Source organism: Garra rufa, chromosome 1, assembly GCF_049309525.1.
Source record: "Garra rufa chromosome 1, GarRuf1.0, whole genome shotgun sequence".
In the NCBI taxonomy this organism is placed as follows: Eukaryota; Metazoa; Chordata; class Actinopteri; order Cypriniformes; family Cyprinidae; genus Garra; species Garra rufa.
This window is the reverse complement of record NC_133361.1, coordinates 39,375,770-39,391,284: the sequence shown is the minus strand read 5'-3', so window position 1 is coordinate 39,391,284 and position 15,515 is coordinate 39,375,770. Positions and strand designations below refer to the sequence as shown.

Here is a 15,515-nt window from a genome sequence, read left to right as displayed (position 1 = left end):
GGGTCACAAATATTAATACCCTCTCTTCTACAGAAATGTGCCATTGTGTAAAATCTTTCAGTTTTGAAAGATTATTATATTTTTGCCACATTCATGTATAGTTTACAGTCGCAACACCTGTAATAACCAGCGTTGGGAAGGTTACTTTGGAAATAGGTTATAGATTACAAGCTACTTTATTTAAAATGTAACAAGTAGTGTAACTATTTCAAGTACTTTATTAAAGTAATGTTACTGATTACTTTTGAATACTTTTCTAAATGTACATTTCTGATTTTTTTCTACATGTTTCTAAACTGTTAATCATTTTGAAACATTTAAAGCAGGCAAGTTTAACCTGAACACTGATTACTGTCAGACTTTCAAAATCTTTCATGGCTTGAATAATTGAATAATTGAATTTTAAAGCACAGCAACCATAAAATCAGACATAACACCTCTGGTTAAATCTTGATTTAAAGTCATAAGATATATCGTTTAATAGCTCTGATACTGTTTTCTTTTTAATCAAATCTTTGTATAGCTTTGACAGGAAAACCTTGTATCTACCAATGCCAACAATGTATGAAGCATGTAAACCCAAATAGGAACAAAACATATATAAAATAATTTATTCAATAAAAGTTATTGAATAAACGTGTGTTCTATTCTGTGGCCTCAACTCCTGAAAACAAGTGGTGTGTCATATTTTAAAGCAGTCAATGCAATTTTGTGTGTGAAAATATTCAGATGTTACCTATTTGTAATCGCTAACATTTTCATGTAACTAATTTAATTGTAACAGATTACAGTTGTATTTGTTTTATAATTAAATTACGTAATTGAGTTACATGTAGCTAGTTACTTCCCAAAACTGGTAATAACTAAGGTGTCGGAAACTAGTTACCACGGTAACTGTTGTAGCGCGCCAGTCTGTGGACTCGGGGGCAGGTTGTATATTGCGTCATATTTACGCGACGCTATTTGAGCTAGCAGCAGTAGAAACACGAAAAGGCTTTTGAATGGGAATTGACTGAGGATTTTTAAGTTACATTAATAGTTTAATAAACTCCAGGAACATGGGTCCAGTTGAGGTAAGCAATACGAGCAGGATCTTGTTCAGTTTTTCAGCAAGCACACATTTTAAACATCATTCTAAATCGCATTCAAGAAAACACCGTTAAGCCTTCAGTGAAATCGTTTTGGTTTTTTTGCGATCTTCACAAATGGCTCATATACATTTTTATATGCCAACAATTATATTTATGAAGGTAGAAATGTCTAAATTATTGACACGTTTATCTCTTTCCAGCTTCTTCATATGTCCGTGTTCTCTCAGAGTTTCTCTCCCTGCGGTCGTTTTCTTGCAGCGGGTAACAACTACGGAGAGATCGCAGTGTTCAGGTAAGAGATCAGTTTAATAATGCAGTTGATTGTGTGTTGTTGTGTGTACTTACTAGTCTCTTTCTTACAGTCTTTCAGCAGCACTGAGTCCAGATGCATCAAAGGCGAGCCAGAAACCCATCCTTAACTTCACTGGTTAGACTGTGATTTAATTTTTCACATATCATTTGATTTTAACTACGTGTGTCCTAGATTATCCAGCTCAATAACATTACAGTATCCAGTATTGCAACAATGACAAGTAAAAAGGCTTTTTAATTGTTTCAGCTCATGATGGTCCGGTGTTCTCTCTTCTCTCCACGGACACTCATCTCCTGAGTGCTGGGAATGGAGAGATCAGTGCCTGGAGTTGGGCAGAGCTCATCAAAAAAGTAAGAGTCAGTTGTTCAGTAAATGTATATTCTTTTTAATAGTTGTGCTTTGTGCATATGGAGACTGTAAAAACATATATTTTTGTTTCCACAGTGCACCAAAGCTACATGGACAAGGAAACCCAGTTATGAGTGAGAGACTGATTATCTTTCTGATTCTGATTCACAAATATTGCATACACTCAGGATCATGGTAGTTCATTTGTGACCCTGGACCAAATGAAATGAGCAATGATAAGGATACATTTTTTGAAAGGATACGTCATGAAGTTGAATAAATAAGCTTTCCATGGATATATGGTTTGTTTGGGTAGGACAATATTTGGCCAAGATACAACTATTTGAAAATCTGGGATCTGAGGGTGCAACAAAATCAAAATATTGAGAAAATCACATTTGAAGTTTTCCAAATGAAGTTCTTAGCAATGCATATTACTAATCAAAACTTAAGTTTTGATATATTTACAGTAGGAAATAGACAAAATATCTTTATGAAACATGATCTTTACTTTATCCTAATGATTTTTGACATAAAAGAAAAATCGATCATTTTGACCCATAAATATGTTTTTTGGCTATTGCTACAAATACATCCATTGTGTTCCAGGGTCACATCTGGTTTTATAACTTAAAGCCCCACTAAGTAACTTTTTTACCTTAAAATAATGTTTCCGAACTCATGTCAGTGGTTCATCAACTCATAACAGGGTGAAACGGCACATTCGTATTCGCATTGCGACCCTCTATCGGCCATAACAGCACTATGTAAGTTTGGGTCGTCGGGTCGCGGTTTTGTAGTTCAAATGAGACTACAAATGCGACTTGCTTCACGGCAGGCTTCACAAAAGGTTTTCATACTTTTATAAAGTCATGCAACATACTCTACCTTGTCACTGGACATCGTTATTTCCAAAGCCGGTCCTGGATAGCCTTTCAAACAAATAACGTGCATGTGACACGACGGTAGGCTAAATTATTTACGACAGCGGTAATGGACAATTCCACTTCTAACCTGTAGAGGGAGCGTTGAGGGAAAAGTTGCTTAGTGTTGCTTTAAATTATTGCAAGTACTGCTCACTGCAGAGCCAAATGGCCTCCAGCTCCACCTCTGAGTGAACAAATGGGTGGAGTTAAGGTTAGGGATAGGGTAAGGGGTAGGGTTAGGGTGTGGTTATATTTACATTTACATTTATTCATTTAGCCGACGCTTTTATCCAAAGCGACTTACAATTGGGAATACAACAAGTGATTCATCCTAAGGAGGCAGATCAACATAGGAAGTGCTCAAAAATACCATATATCAGGCGTTGTTAGAAGAGTGCAGGCTAGAAGAAGATCAAGAAAGAGGAAAAACAGGCTAGAAGGGAGGATCAAGAAGAGAGGAGAATTTTTTTTTTTAATTGAGTCACATAGTGTCGAAAAAGATGGGTTTTCAGCAGTCGTTAGAAAGCTGTTAAGGAGTCTGCATTCCGGATAGGGGTGGTTAAGGTGTCTATCTCCACCCATTACCTCCAGCAAGGGGGAGCTGGAGCTCCAGCTCCTCCCATATGGCTCTGCAGTGAGCACCCTCTCAATTATTGTTGGAACTACCTGAACGTGATTTCAAACGTTTATGCCATGTTTGTCTCATTCCATACAGGACTAGTCTTGAAATACCAGAGATCAACGCAATGGTCATTAACCCAAAGGTTTGTACTTCACCTGTTTGTGTTGGATATTCCTAATACATGCCTTTCCTTATGTAATCATATTTTGTTTTCAATTTTTTCCTCAGGACAACAGCTTGATAGTTGGAGGAGGTGACAATAACATTCACATCATGGACATGGAGACTGGCATCTTTAAGGTCAGTTAGGCTACTACATCTTTATTACTTTAGGGACAATATTTTTAAGGCCCCAAACCAGGCTATTGTATTGCCTTTTGCACTTTTGCTTAAATTGTAGCAAGGGTTCTTGTCAAAAAAAAAAAAGTTTAAATCACATAAGATTTAACAAATAGAAAATATTACTGCAGGGTGTTTTGTAACAACCTATACTGACTTTGCAAGCAGACATTTTTGAAGTGTTTATTGTTTATTCATTTTGAAGTTTTTTGTTTGTTTGTTTGTTTTTTTAGAAAAAAAGAAAGCAAATGGCACATATACATAGTTACTATTTTGTGCAAATGCTGTTTGCTGCGCTGAAAAAAATGTTTTTTATGTTTTATTTTAAATTTAAAAAGTTTTAATGTTTTTTTAAGTCATCTTTTCTCCTCAACAAGCCTGCATTTATTTGATGCAGCAAAAACAGTAATATTGTGAAAAATATTTGCTATTTGAAATTACTTCTTTCTATTTGAATTTATTTTAAAATATAATTTATTCCTGTGATCAAAGCTACATTTCCAGCATCATTACTCCAGTTTTCAGTGTCACATGATCCTTCAAAAGCTTCAGTATGCTGAGTTGTTGTTCAAGAAACATATTTTATTAATATTTTCAATATTTAAAACAGTTGGGCAATTTTTTTCAGGATTCTTTGATGAATAGAAAGATCCAAAGATCAGCATTTATCTGAAATAAAACGCTTTTGTAATTATACACTATAGCATTCAAAAGCTTGGAGTCAGTATACATCTTTTTAAATCATAAATTATAGAAATTAATACTTTTATTTAGCAAGAATGCTTTAATTTGATCGAACGTGTTCATACAGACATTTATAATGTTACAAAAGATTTGATATCAGATAAAAGCTGATAAATTCTACTCTGCTGTTTTCAACGTAATACTATATTTCTTAAGCAGCAAATCACAATATTAGAATGTTTTCTGAAGGATCATGTGACTGGAGTAATGATGCTAAAATTCAGCTTTGAAATCACAGGAATAAATTACTTTTTTAAAATATGTTTAAATGGAAAACAGTTATTTTAAATAGTGAACATAATCCTGAATTGTACTGTTTTTGCTGTACTTTGGATCAAATAAATGCAGGCTTGGTGAGAAGAGACTTCTTTAAAATAAAAAAAAAAAACATAAAATCTTACATTCAAAAACTGGTACTGGTAATGTTTCTGCCCTTTATGTTGTTCATTCTGCAGTCTGTACTGAAGGGCCACACTGACTACATCCATTGCCTGTGCTGTAAAGAAAGAGAAGAGGAGATCCTCTCTGGTGGGGAGGATGGTGCTGTGAGGATATGGGGTGAGTTTATTTATCCCTTACTCTTCTATGATGAAAATGAAACCAGGAATAGAGAGACATTATGTAATAAAAGTATGTACTTCCTCCTCCAGACTCTCGGACAAATCGCCCAGTTCACTGTATTGAAGTTTTCAAATATGAGGTAAAACTCTCCTCTGTTATGATAAAGAATAAACAAATAAGCTAAAACAATGCATTCATGTCTCAGAAAAAAACACAGAACTAAAATCCCCCTCTTTTGCTTTCATACTTGCTCTGGAATGGCGGGTCAGGAATGCGCTCGCCCCCAGTTTGGAAAGTGGATTAGCTGTCTTGCTACAGACTCTGATTGGATGGTAAGATGGACTTGTGATTGGTTGGCGGGGACAGTGAAGCTATTGTCTAAATGTGTTCTTTGTTTATCTCCTGTCTGATTTCACTGCATTTTCTGCATATGTATTGGCATGCTTGTTTTTAAATACCTGAGTTACTATCTGCATGCTGGTGATGGTGTACTGCTCATCTGGAATGTCCCTATATGTATGTTAAGATGGAATGGCATAATGCCCCTATTGTTACAAAATGTTATCTATTTCCTCTCCAGCTCTGTGGTGGAGGCCCATCGCTCTCTTTATGGCACCTCCGCTCTATGTCCCCCACCTCGGTCTTTCCTTTGCCTGGCTGCCAAAGGGAAGCCGTCTTTTACCAGGACCTGGTAAGAGACTAGGGAAACAGAAAAGGCACCATTTTATATATATATTTATATGCAGTTACATTTTTTGAATAACATATTATGTTGTGGTCACGCTTAGATCATGTCAGTAGGTGAGGGCGCATACGTATCCCACTGTTTACATGGAGGTACAGTGAAAGCTCAGATTCCCTGCACTCCATCTTCGCTCAACACACTGGCTCTCAATCTCAAAAACACTGAACACAGGGTAGGTGTACCTGTTTTTCACTTCCGTATATGTTTTAACAGACTTCTAACAGAATAAAATTTCTCTTCATTAGCGATGTGTGTGGAAAGTGAAAACTTGTCAATTGAATGATTGAAATCTTTATCCCATATTCATCTTTCAGGTTATGACAGCAGGGGGCAGCAGTCACCAAATTGATGTGTTCACCAACTTCAGTTACAGAGCCTTTTCTCTGTCATTCTGAGCAAACACTCACCAGTAAATTTCTGAATTGTGATTTGCTAGAATACAATTAAACAATGTATTTTTATAATAAACTTTTTTGGTTATTGTTAGCAGTTGTTTTTCTTCAGTGTGTGTTTTTAGCTTTAATACATGCATCATGAATAATGCATTGTACCCTGAAAAGGCCTTTGAAGGTGCACTTGGTTGTTTTTGTGTAACACTATAGTGTTTTCACGACATGTCATCAGTCGGCCATATTGGCAGCACTGAATGTGAACAATTCCACTAAACCAAACTAAAGTTGCATATTTTGCTGATTATTGCTGCTGAAAATTCAGTAGTAGTTCATTAACCTTACAATCAATGCTGTTGTTTACATCTGAGTATCTCCAATATGGTAACTGATTAAACCGTGATGTAAATGTCCACCTTGGCTGCATCCGAAAACTGAAAAATGCTGCCTGAGGAGGACGCATTCCTAGGTAGGAAGGCATCAAGGCATGTCGGAATCTAAAGTGAGCTTCACTTCCTGCCTCATGAAATAACCTTTGATTTTTGAAGGCAGCACAGATGTATTCTTAGCTGCCTTTGATATCCCATAATCCTGTGCATTCCATTCCGTGATGGTTGAGCTAAAAAAAAAAAAGATGGTGTCTGGTCAACTCTGCACTTTTGATGTTATTTCTAGCGAGAAATCTGTATTGTGGTAATTTAATATTTGTTTAGTTATCACCAAACTTGTCTTACCATATTATTTTAATGTATTGTCTTAATTATGAACACACCGGTTTGTAGTGCAAACCAGTGTGTTCAACAGTTTTACCGTTTACTGCACTTTGTTATTCTTCTCGTTATTTCCCTACCGCGGCTTATGAACCGGAAATCTCACACATTACCAGAAAAAGGCTTACTTCCTCATTGAAAAATAAGGTGGATAGTAAAATACAAAAAGTATAGTTACACAATTATTATTATTTTTTAAATAAATGAAAATATACAGAAATTGATAGATTTACCAGTATTAATCAGTCTGTGAAAATGGTCAAAATGGTTACAAAGATACCTAGTAGTATTCAGTTGATCACATGGTCAAAATGGCAGCCCGCATGAGGCGACCCGCTCCATGTAAAAATGTGTTTAGAATCTTTTCACATTTTCAATAAATTTGCACTTTTTAAACAATTAGTCCATTTTTTAAACATTTGAGGGAAAGTTATTTAGGCTGTTTTAAAATGGGCTGCCTACATATACAATCATTTTAATATGCGAAAAAACGTATTAAGGCCAAAATGCTGTTTCTGTAGGCAAGTTCAGCTGTGTGGCTGGAATGTCATCAGTTGGTTTGTCTCAACAAAAAAAGCGATGGCAATCTCAGCAGCAACAGGAGTGGCATGAGGAGGAGGAGACTGAGAAACTCGGGCACATGATGAGGATGAGAGTGACTCAACATTCAGGTGCGGCGGCCTCAGATGGGCGGATCTGATCTCTGCGGCCGCTGGGACACTGTCCGAACTTCCCCTAACACTGGATTCCCGGATCCCCGGATCCCGGTACTGGCTGCAGGACTAACCAGACACCGACCGACCAGCCGAGCAGGAACTCGTGCCAACTCTTCCGTAATTTTCCCCAGCGTGCTCGGAATATGCGGTTTAAAGTGTTTTCGGTGAGCTCTTCTTTGGATCCGAGTTTGATCTTATTATCTTGGAGCATCTGCGGCTAGTTAAGTAGCTAGCCTAACGTTAGCTGCCCTTCAAAACAACTCGGTAAATTACAACCGAGGAGTTGTCGAGTTGTGTAAATGGACACAAGCGGTAAAAAGAGACGGAACTTAAAAAGCAGATCAAGGCGAGAGTTCAACTTGAGGTTTGGTTAGGATTGTGTGTGTTTTACAGGTGTGTCTGTTAAACGCTCCATATGTCTTTTTCTGAGTTTCTGTGGACACTGACCGTTTGCTTTTAATTAAAACGCAAGTCGCTTATCTTAGAAGGACAATCTGTTTATGATATCCTTACACAATAAAGTGGATCTGCCTCTATGTATACTCCGTTATTGTTTTACTTTCTCCTTTGAATTGACTGTTAAGTACGTTCCTACTATATAATTACAGCCCCAGATAGTTTCACTTTTAATTTAGGCGTGCTTGTATTCAGGAATTTAACTGTTGGCACCGAAAAAGATTTTTTCTTCTTGCCTGATAAGCGGACCTCAGCCTAGGTGTGTCGGTTTCACTTCTCTTCCACTTGTTTTGTTAAAATGGTCACATGTTTAACCTGCTGCCTCATTTTAGAGCAAAACTGTGTTTTAATGAGAAACCTGTGCCCTCCTCGCAACAGCAGCTCAGGAAAAACACGTCCCTTCCTGTTTTCATGGAACATTTTTGGCAGTTTACTGAATCTCCAGCTTTGTCTTGACTCAGCAGCTAGTTTTGTGTGGGCTTTTAGTGATTTTGTCCACTGTTTGGGTTTGAATTGTAAGGGACAAGCTTTGTGTGGGCATATATCCTGATCTCTGTACGTAAACCCAAGCGTAAATCTGGTGCATGTGGTTTCGAACTGTGTCAGAGAGGGTGTCATTTGTCTGTCAGAGTGGGTGAAGCTAAATTTAGTGGCACAGCTGCTGTTCTGGGTAAAAGGGGGGAGTGTGTCTAAATTTGTACAAGATGCATAATATCTGTCTTTTCCTCTCTCTTTTTTTTAGGATTAGGTTTTAAAGGAGACCAACTGGGGCTTGTCTCACTTCCGGTTTGAACCTGCATTCCTACGGTGTTTTGGAGTAGCAGTGATCTTTCAAAGTGTGGGAAGCTACCAGTCCCTGCATGCACCGCTTAAACGGGCGAAATGGGATTGTTGTGACTGAGATGCCATCTGTATATCTAGGAAATCAAGATTTGGAGAAAAAACTGCTTGGATCTCGAACAAACTGCCCTGTTTCCTGGATGATTTGCTTCCTGATGCGCTCATAACTGTGTATTATGAGCACCGTCAGCGATTAAAGAACCGCTCACTTTGTAATCTGAGTCATTTGATACTTAACCACAACAATGTGGTAATGTGTTTGCACTTGAGGGCGAGGTGACAAAGAGGAAATTTCACGTCGATTTTAACTGTAGATCCCTAACGCAATGGAAATATAACTGGAAATTTAAAGCGTGTTTTAAGATGAACTAAAGATATTGCACTGAGAGTGCAAATGTGTTACAGCATCACTGATCCATGAAGTGGAATGCACTGAAATGTGATTGAATTTTGAGGACAACTAGAAGACCATCACATGATGCTTGCAGTGTTTTACCTAAAACCCTCCACACTAAACAACCTGGTGCTTTAAGACACAGGAAGAGTGACAGAGGAGTGTACAGCTGTTAAACTTGTTTCATGAGGACACTTTTTGAACAGAAGAATGGCGGGAAAAGACTACCATCATCTCTTCAAGTTGCTCATCATTGGTGACTCCAGTCAGTACTTTTCTATTTTTCCTATGTATGCTAACAATTTTTTTTTTTACCAACTCAGCTCTGTGGCCTTTTTTGAAATCCAATAAGGCACAGTCCCTATAAGAGAATAAGCTTTCCATTGATGAATGGTTTGTTAGAATAGGACAATATATGGCCAAGATACAACTATTTGAAAATCTGGAATCTGAGGGTGCAAAAAATCTAAATATTGAGAAAAATCACCTTTAAAGTTGTCCAAATGAAGTTCTTAGCAATGCATATTACTAATCAAAAATTACGTTTTGATATATACAGTAGGAAATGTACAAAATATCTTAATGGAAAACAATCTTTAATATCCTGATTTTTGGCATAAAAGAAAGATCACTATTTTTGACCACTACAATGTGTTTTTAACTATTGCCACAAATATACCCGTGCTCCTCAAGACTGGTTTTGTGGTCCAAGGTCACATATATAGCATTAAAATGAGTGATTAAGCCCAATTATTTTCCTAGCACGCTGTCCAATAAGAACTCAAGATGTTGGTGGTGCATTTACTGGAACAGTTTTTTGTGCAGTTTCTCAATTTAACTGGAAAGCTGAAATGAAACTAATGTGTGTAAGTGCGTAATGTCAGTTATCCCTTCAGTGAAGTGAGTCACTTGTTCAGTTCACCAGTATACACTAGGGTGGGATGCGTACTGTGATGAATATTGGGTCAGTGCTTTAGTCTGTGAAACTAGTTTGTCCTAGATTTGTTGGATGATTCTGTCGTTTCACTGGAAGATCCCGTTAGGGCATTTGTGATTAAACAAATTACATGGTCAGTAAAAAAAAAATAGACCATAAATGGATGAACTGTTCATAGTAAGATCAATAACATGCATTTTAAAAACAAATAGGGTGAATTTTCAATCTCATGCCATCTTTAATTACCCTGTTTATTCATCCACTTTCAGATGATGAAATGCTTGGTTTGTAAGCAAATATCAGTGGTGCTGCTATCTCACAGTTCATCAAGTTTCTAATTTAACTGTGGTATTAACCACAGCCGCCTCATTCAATCTGTTGTGGCCACTTACACTTTATAGCTGTTCAGCTATTAGTATTTGTCTCTATAAAGACCATGGGCTTTGGTTAGGATTCTGGTTGGTTTTAAACCTTAGACCTCTGAGTATTGTGGCTTTTGTTAGAAAAAGACATGTTAAATGTGCTATATGTGACCCTGGACCACAAAACCAGTCATAAGGGTATATTTTTAAAAATTGAGATTTATCATCATCTGAAAGCTTAATAAATAAGGTTTCCATTGTTATGTGGTTTGTTAGAATAGAACAATATTTGGCTGAGATACAGCTATTTGAAAATCTGGAATCTGAGGGTGCAAAGAAAATCAAAATATTAAGTAAATCACATCATTGTACTTGTACATGTGTAGTGACAAAGTTGAATCTAATCTAATCTAAATCGCCTTTAAAGTTGTCCAAATGAAGTTCTTATCAATGCATATTAGTAATCAAACATGAAATTTTGAATGCATTTACAGTAGGAAATGTACAAAATATCTTCATGGAACATGGTCTTAATATCCTAATGATTTTTGACATAAAAGAAAAATCAATAATTTTGACCCATACAATGTATTTTTGGCTATTGCTACAAATATACCCTTGCTACTTAAGACTGGTTTTGTGGTCCAGGGTCACATGAGATATTTATTAGTGCTATTGTATTCACATTATGCTGTTGCACTTTATTTATTGTGGGTATACATTTTTTAATTATATATTACTGTATTTGTAGTTGACATTTTATTTTTGTATATTAATGTTTAAGTGGTAATATACATACTATCGAATATCTAATGTTATGTTTAATTAACTAACACTGCTTTGCAAACAAAATACTTTCATGTTTAATTAAATATGTATGTACTGATGTATTACAGTGAAATATTTAACAAATGTTGCTCTGACTCTGTTGCAGATGTTGGGAAAAGCAGTTTGCTCCTACGATTCGCAGACAACTCATTCTCTGGTGAGTCTGCTTGGATCAAAGTGTGTGTCTGTGTGAGAAAGACAGAAAATTAGGCAAAGGATCTGTAAATATATGATGTCATTCACTGTGTTCTCCTGTCCCAGACAAAGTGAGAGTGTACGTTTGCTCAAAAGTGTTAAAGAAGTTCAAATGTTACAACAAGATGTAAAAACATGCTCTTGTACTCTTCGCAGGCAGTTACATAACTACTATTGGAGTGGATTTCAAGATCCGCACTGTAGACATTGATGGGGAAAGAGTTAAACTCCAGATCTGGGACACTGCAGGACAGGAAAGATTCAGAACCATCACCTCGACGTAAGCCTCGTTCCAGTCCCATTGTTTATTAAAGATTTGGCGTGACCGATCTTGTGATCTGTGTCTGTCTTCCTCTTATGTGTTTGCTGTAATTCTCTAGGTATTACAGAAACACTCATGGTGTCATCATTGTTTACGATGTCACAAACCCTGAATCGTTTGTCAACGTGAAAAGATGGTTAAACGAGATTTCACAGAACTGTGACAACGTCTGCAAAATTTTAGGTTAGTTTATATGTTATTTTGGTTTGTACATTAGTTTTATTTAATTGTTGAAGTTGCATTGTGATATGAAAAGAGGCGTTTTGGTTGTATATTCTAAATTTGGCAAAGATTTAATATTCCTTTCCGCTCTGATCCCTAACAGTTGGAAACAAGAACGATGATCCTTCTAAAAAGATGGTGGACTCTCAAGATGCTCAGCGCTTTGGAGAGTCAGTTGGTGTGAGGTTGTTTGAGACGAGTGCTAAAGAGAATATCAATGTAGAAGAGGTGAGTGTTCATTTAAACTTTCGAATTTAATTCTTTCTAAAACATCAATATTTTAGTTAATTTAACCTTAAATCCTCATGATTTAAAGTTCTTCATTGAAGCCCAAATTTATTTAAAATTCCACAATATTTAAGATTATTTAAGCCCAAATTTATTTAAAAGTTGGTTAATTGCAGCTTAAATTCATTAATAATCCTCAATATTTCATTTTTTATTGAATGGCTTGAATGGCGTAAATATGGAAGCCTTTTTCTGCCACTGAATAAAAAAAAAATGTTATTGGGACTTTTTTTTAATCTAAATTTTTTTTTCTCAGAATTTTAAGACACAAACTTGCAATTTTGAGAAATGAAGTAAGAATTGTCAGATAAAGGCCTGGTTTCACAAACAGGGCTTATGCTAAGCCAGAATTAGGCCATAGGCCGTCAATTAGGACATTTTTATAAACATGCCTTAGAAAAAAACATTACTGGTGTTCATCTTAAGACAAAACAAAGGGACTGATATATTTTAAGATCAGTCAGTGCAAGTTTCTTTCAGTTGCAACAGTTCAGATTTAAATTTTAGTCTGGGACTAGGTTTAAGCCTTGTCTGTGAAGCTGGGGGATAAACTTGCAATTCTGAGGAAAAAAGTCATAATTGCAAGATATAAAATTGTGATTCTGAGAAATTAAGTCAGAATTGTGAGATGTACATACTTGCAATTGTGAGTTATAAATTCAGAATTGTGTGATATAAACTCGCAATTACAAGAAATATAGTCAGAATTGTGAGATTAAAAACTCACAATTCTGATTGTTTTCTCGCAAATGTGAGTTTGTCTTATAATTCTTACCTTTTCTCGCAATTGCAAGTTTATATTTCACAATTTGTCTTTGTTTCTCAGAATTATGTAAAGTAAACTCGCAATTAGTCGTTAAAGTCCAATTTTGAGGGGAAAAACGACTTTGTTCTCTGAATTGCGAGTTCATCTCACAATTCTGACTTAATTCGCAATTGCATGTTATAAAGTCAGAATTATGAGATGTAAACTAGCAATTCTAAGAAAGTGTCACAGTTGTGAGTTTATATCTTGCAGTTCTGACTTTGTACATGAAATGCTGAGTTTTTATCACGTAATTCTGACTTAATTTCTCATAATTGTGAGATTAAGAAGTCCCAATTACTTTTTTTAATTCAGTGATAGAAACTGGCTTCCATACATAATAAACCATATATCTTTCAACTTTTTTCAGAATGTGAATTTGTATCTCGTAATTCAAAACTTTTCTCGCAATTGCGAGTTTATATCTTGCAATTCTGACTTTGTTTTTCTCATAATTCTGACTTTTTTTTCTTAGACTTAATATATAAACTCGCAATTGCGAATCAAAGTCCAATTTTGAGGAAAAAAAAGACTATGTTCTCAGAATTGTGCGTTTATATCTAACAATTCTGACTTCTTTCGTAATTGCATGTTATGAAGTTAGAATTGTGAGATATATACTGGCAATTCGAGTTTATATCTTGCAATTCTGACTTTTTTCTTGCAATTCTGACTTCTGTTTTTTTTTTCAGAATTGTGACAAACTCGCATATAAAATTTAAAGTCCAATTTTGAGGGAAAAGACAGTTTTTTTTTTTGTTTTTTTTTTCAAAATTGTGAGTTTTATATCTCACAATTTTGACTTAATTTGCAATTGCATGTTATAAAGTCAGAATTACGAGATATAAACTCGCAATTCTGAGAAAAAATGTCACAATTGTGAGTTTATATCTTGCAGTTCTGACTTTATAGAGCAAAATTGCACATTTCTGTCACGTAATTCTGACTTCATTTCTCAGAATTGTGAGATAAAAAGTTTTTATATCTCGAATTTGCTCGAATTTATCACGTAATTCTGACTTCATTTCTTAGAATTGTGAGTTGAAAATTCCCTTTTTTTTTTTTTTTTTTTTTTTTTACTGATAGAAACTGGCTTCCATACAAAATGGACAATGTATCTTTCAACTTATTCAGAAAATACATTTTGTCTTTCTGTCCACTCTGGTGTGTTAAAAGTAATATGTATCATTTTTATGGCTTGTATTCTGTTCTGTTTGCAGATGTTCATGGCTTTCACCCACATGGTCCTTCGGGCCAAGAAACAGAGCCAGAGTCGAGCAGAAAGAGAGAGGGAGAGAGAAAAGGACACTGTCCATATCAATTCCCACAGGGACAGAGAAAGGAGGAAGAAAGGGAAGAAATGCTGTTAGAGCAGTGGTGTTGGAACGGATGGTAGAGGGACAAATCGAACACCTCTGCAACTTTGTTCCTTGGGGTCAAGTTTTCAGCTCGGAAATGTGACTTTTTTTTATGTTAACACTGCGCTTAGATAAAAACAAGAGGAATAAAAATAACTTGCTATTATGTGCCGAACATCAGCGTTTGTTTACACAGATGTTTATCAATGTAAAACTTTTTTTTTTTTTTTTTTTTTTTTTTTTACAAAAGGGGAGTTGACTGGCAATGGATTTACACTGGCATCAAACGCCTGGTCCAGGAAAGACACTATACACAAACTGTCTTACGTGTTCCACTGTGATTAGTGAGAGATGTTTCTTGTCTGATTAAAAATTGACTTGATATGTCATTAATGTATGCAAATAATGAATTAGCAATAAAAGATGATTTTAATCACATACACCACAACGTTTCTAGCATCTTGCAGTTGTGAAAGAGGCATGTCTGTAAGTGACTACTGATGGATTGACTGGACTTAATGCTCGCTGTGGTCTTTTGATACAACTTATACTAAAATGCATGAATTTGTTCCTGGGTGTAACCTACTAAATAAATTGTGAAAGAACCATTTCTTTAAACGATTTCATATGACCTCTGAGTCACATTTATGACTCATAAATCATGAATCCATGAATTTCCCATCTAAAGACAGACTTAAGAAGCACTTAGTGATGTATGACGAGGACGTTACTATGCAAATAATATCTCCATGAAATGTTGCAATGTATAATTCTTTTTTGTTATTGACCAATAAGATGTAAAAATGTTCTCAATAATTGCATTTCCATTAAGAATACATCACAATTACGTATGCATTTTGCAAATTTTTGTTTGTGGATGTGATATTTACCATGCAAAATATAGAAATTCACAGCATACTCAAACGTTTTGCTTCTGTGTGTGT

At 35.7% G+C, this 15,515-nt stretch overlaps 2 protein-coding genes across 2 annotated transcripts; both read left to right on the top strand.

The window, feature by feature from the left end:
* Positions 1 to 957: 957 nt before the first annotated feature.
* On the top strand, positions 958 to 6,175 carry thoc6 (THO complex 6). Its single transcript, XM_073837823.1, has 13 exons — positions 958 to 1,073; positions 1,292 to 1,383; positions 1,454 to 1,518; positions 1,651 to 1,754; positions 1,849 to 1,886; positions 3,394 to 3,442; positions 3,529 to 3,600; positions 4,839 to 4,941; positions 5,034 to 5,083; positions 5,214 to 5,276; positions 5,525 to 5,635; positions 5,733 to 5,861; positions 6,004 to 6,175. Exons 1-13 carry the CDS (start codon positions 1,059 to 1,061, stop codon positions 6,082 to 6,084), a joined length of 972 nt encoding a protein of 323 aa, XP_073693924.1. The 5' UTR covers positions 958 to 1,058; the 3' UTR covers positions 6,085 to 6,175.
* A 1,321-nt stretch (positions 6,176 to 7,496) lies between these two features.
* LOC141334936 (ras-related protein Rab-35) lies at positions 7,497 to 15,489 on the top strand. The gene is made up of 7 exons (XM_073840163.1): positions 7,497 to 7,728; positions 8,763 to 9,519; positions 11,488 to 11,538; positions 11,733 to 11,856; positions 11,957 to 12,081; positions 12,224 to 12,348; positions 14,434 to 15,489. The coding sequence occupies exons 2-7, from the start codon at positions 9,465 to 9,467 to the stop codon at positions 14,581 to 14,583; spliced, it is 630 nt and encodes a 209-aa protein (XP_073696264.1). The 5' UTR covers positions 7,497 to 7,728; positions 8,763 to 9,464; the 3' UTR covers positions 14,584 to 15,489.
* The last annotated feature ends 26 nt before the right edge of the window (positions 15,490 to 15,515 follow it).

Bases quoted from the DNA above. Each gene is read 5' to 3' on its own strand.
- thoc6 (XM_073837823.1), top strand. The intron at 1,519-1,650 runs GTTAGACTGTGA...TAATTGTTTCAG, and splicing joins ACCCATCCTTAACTTCACTG to CTCATGATGGTCCGGTGTTC. The intron at 5,277-5,524 runs GTAAGATGGACT...TTTCCTCTCCAG, and splicing joins CTACAGACTCTGATTGGATG to CTCTGTGGTGGAGGCCCATC.
- LOC141334936 (XM_073840163.1), top strand. From the start codon at position 9,465: ATGGCGGGAAAAGACTACCATCATCTCTTCAAGTTGCTCATCATTGGT. The intron at 11,857-11,956 runs GTAAGCCTCGTT...GTAATTCTCTAG, and splicing joins TTCAGAACCATCACCTCGAC to GTATTACAGAAACACTCATG. The intron at 12,349-14,433 runs GTGAGTGTTCAT...TTCTGTTTGCAG, and splicing joins AGAATATCAATGTAGAAGAG to ATGTTCATGGCTTTCACCCA.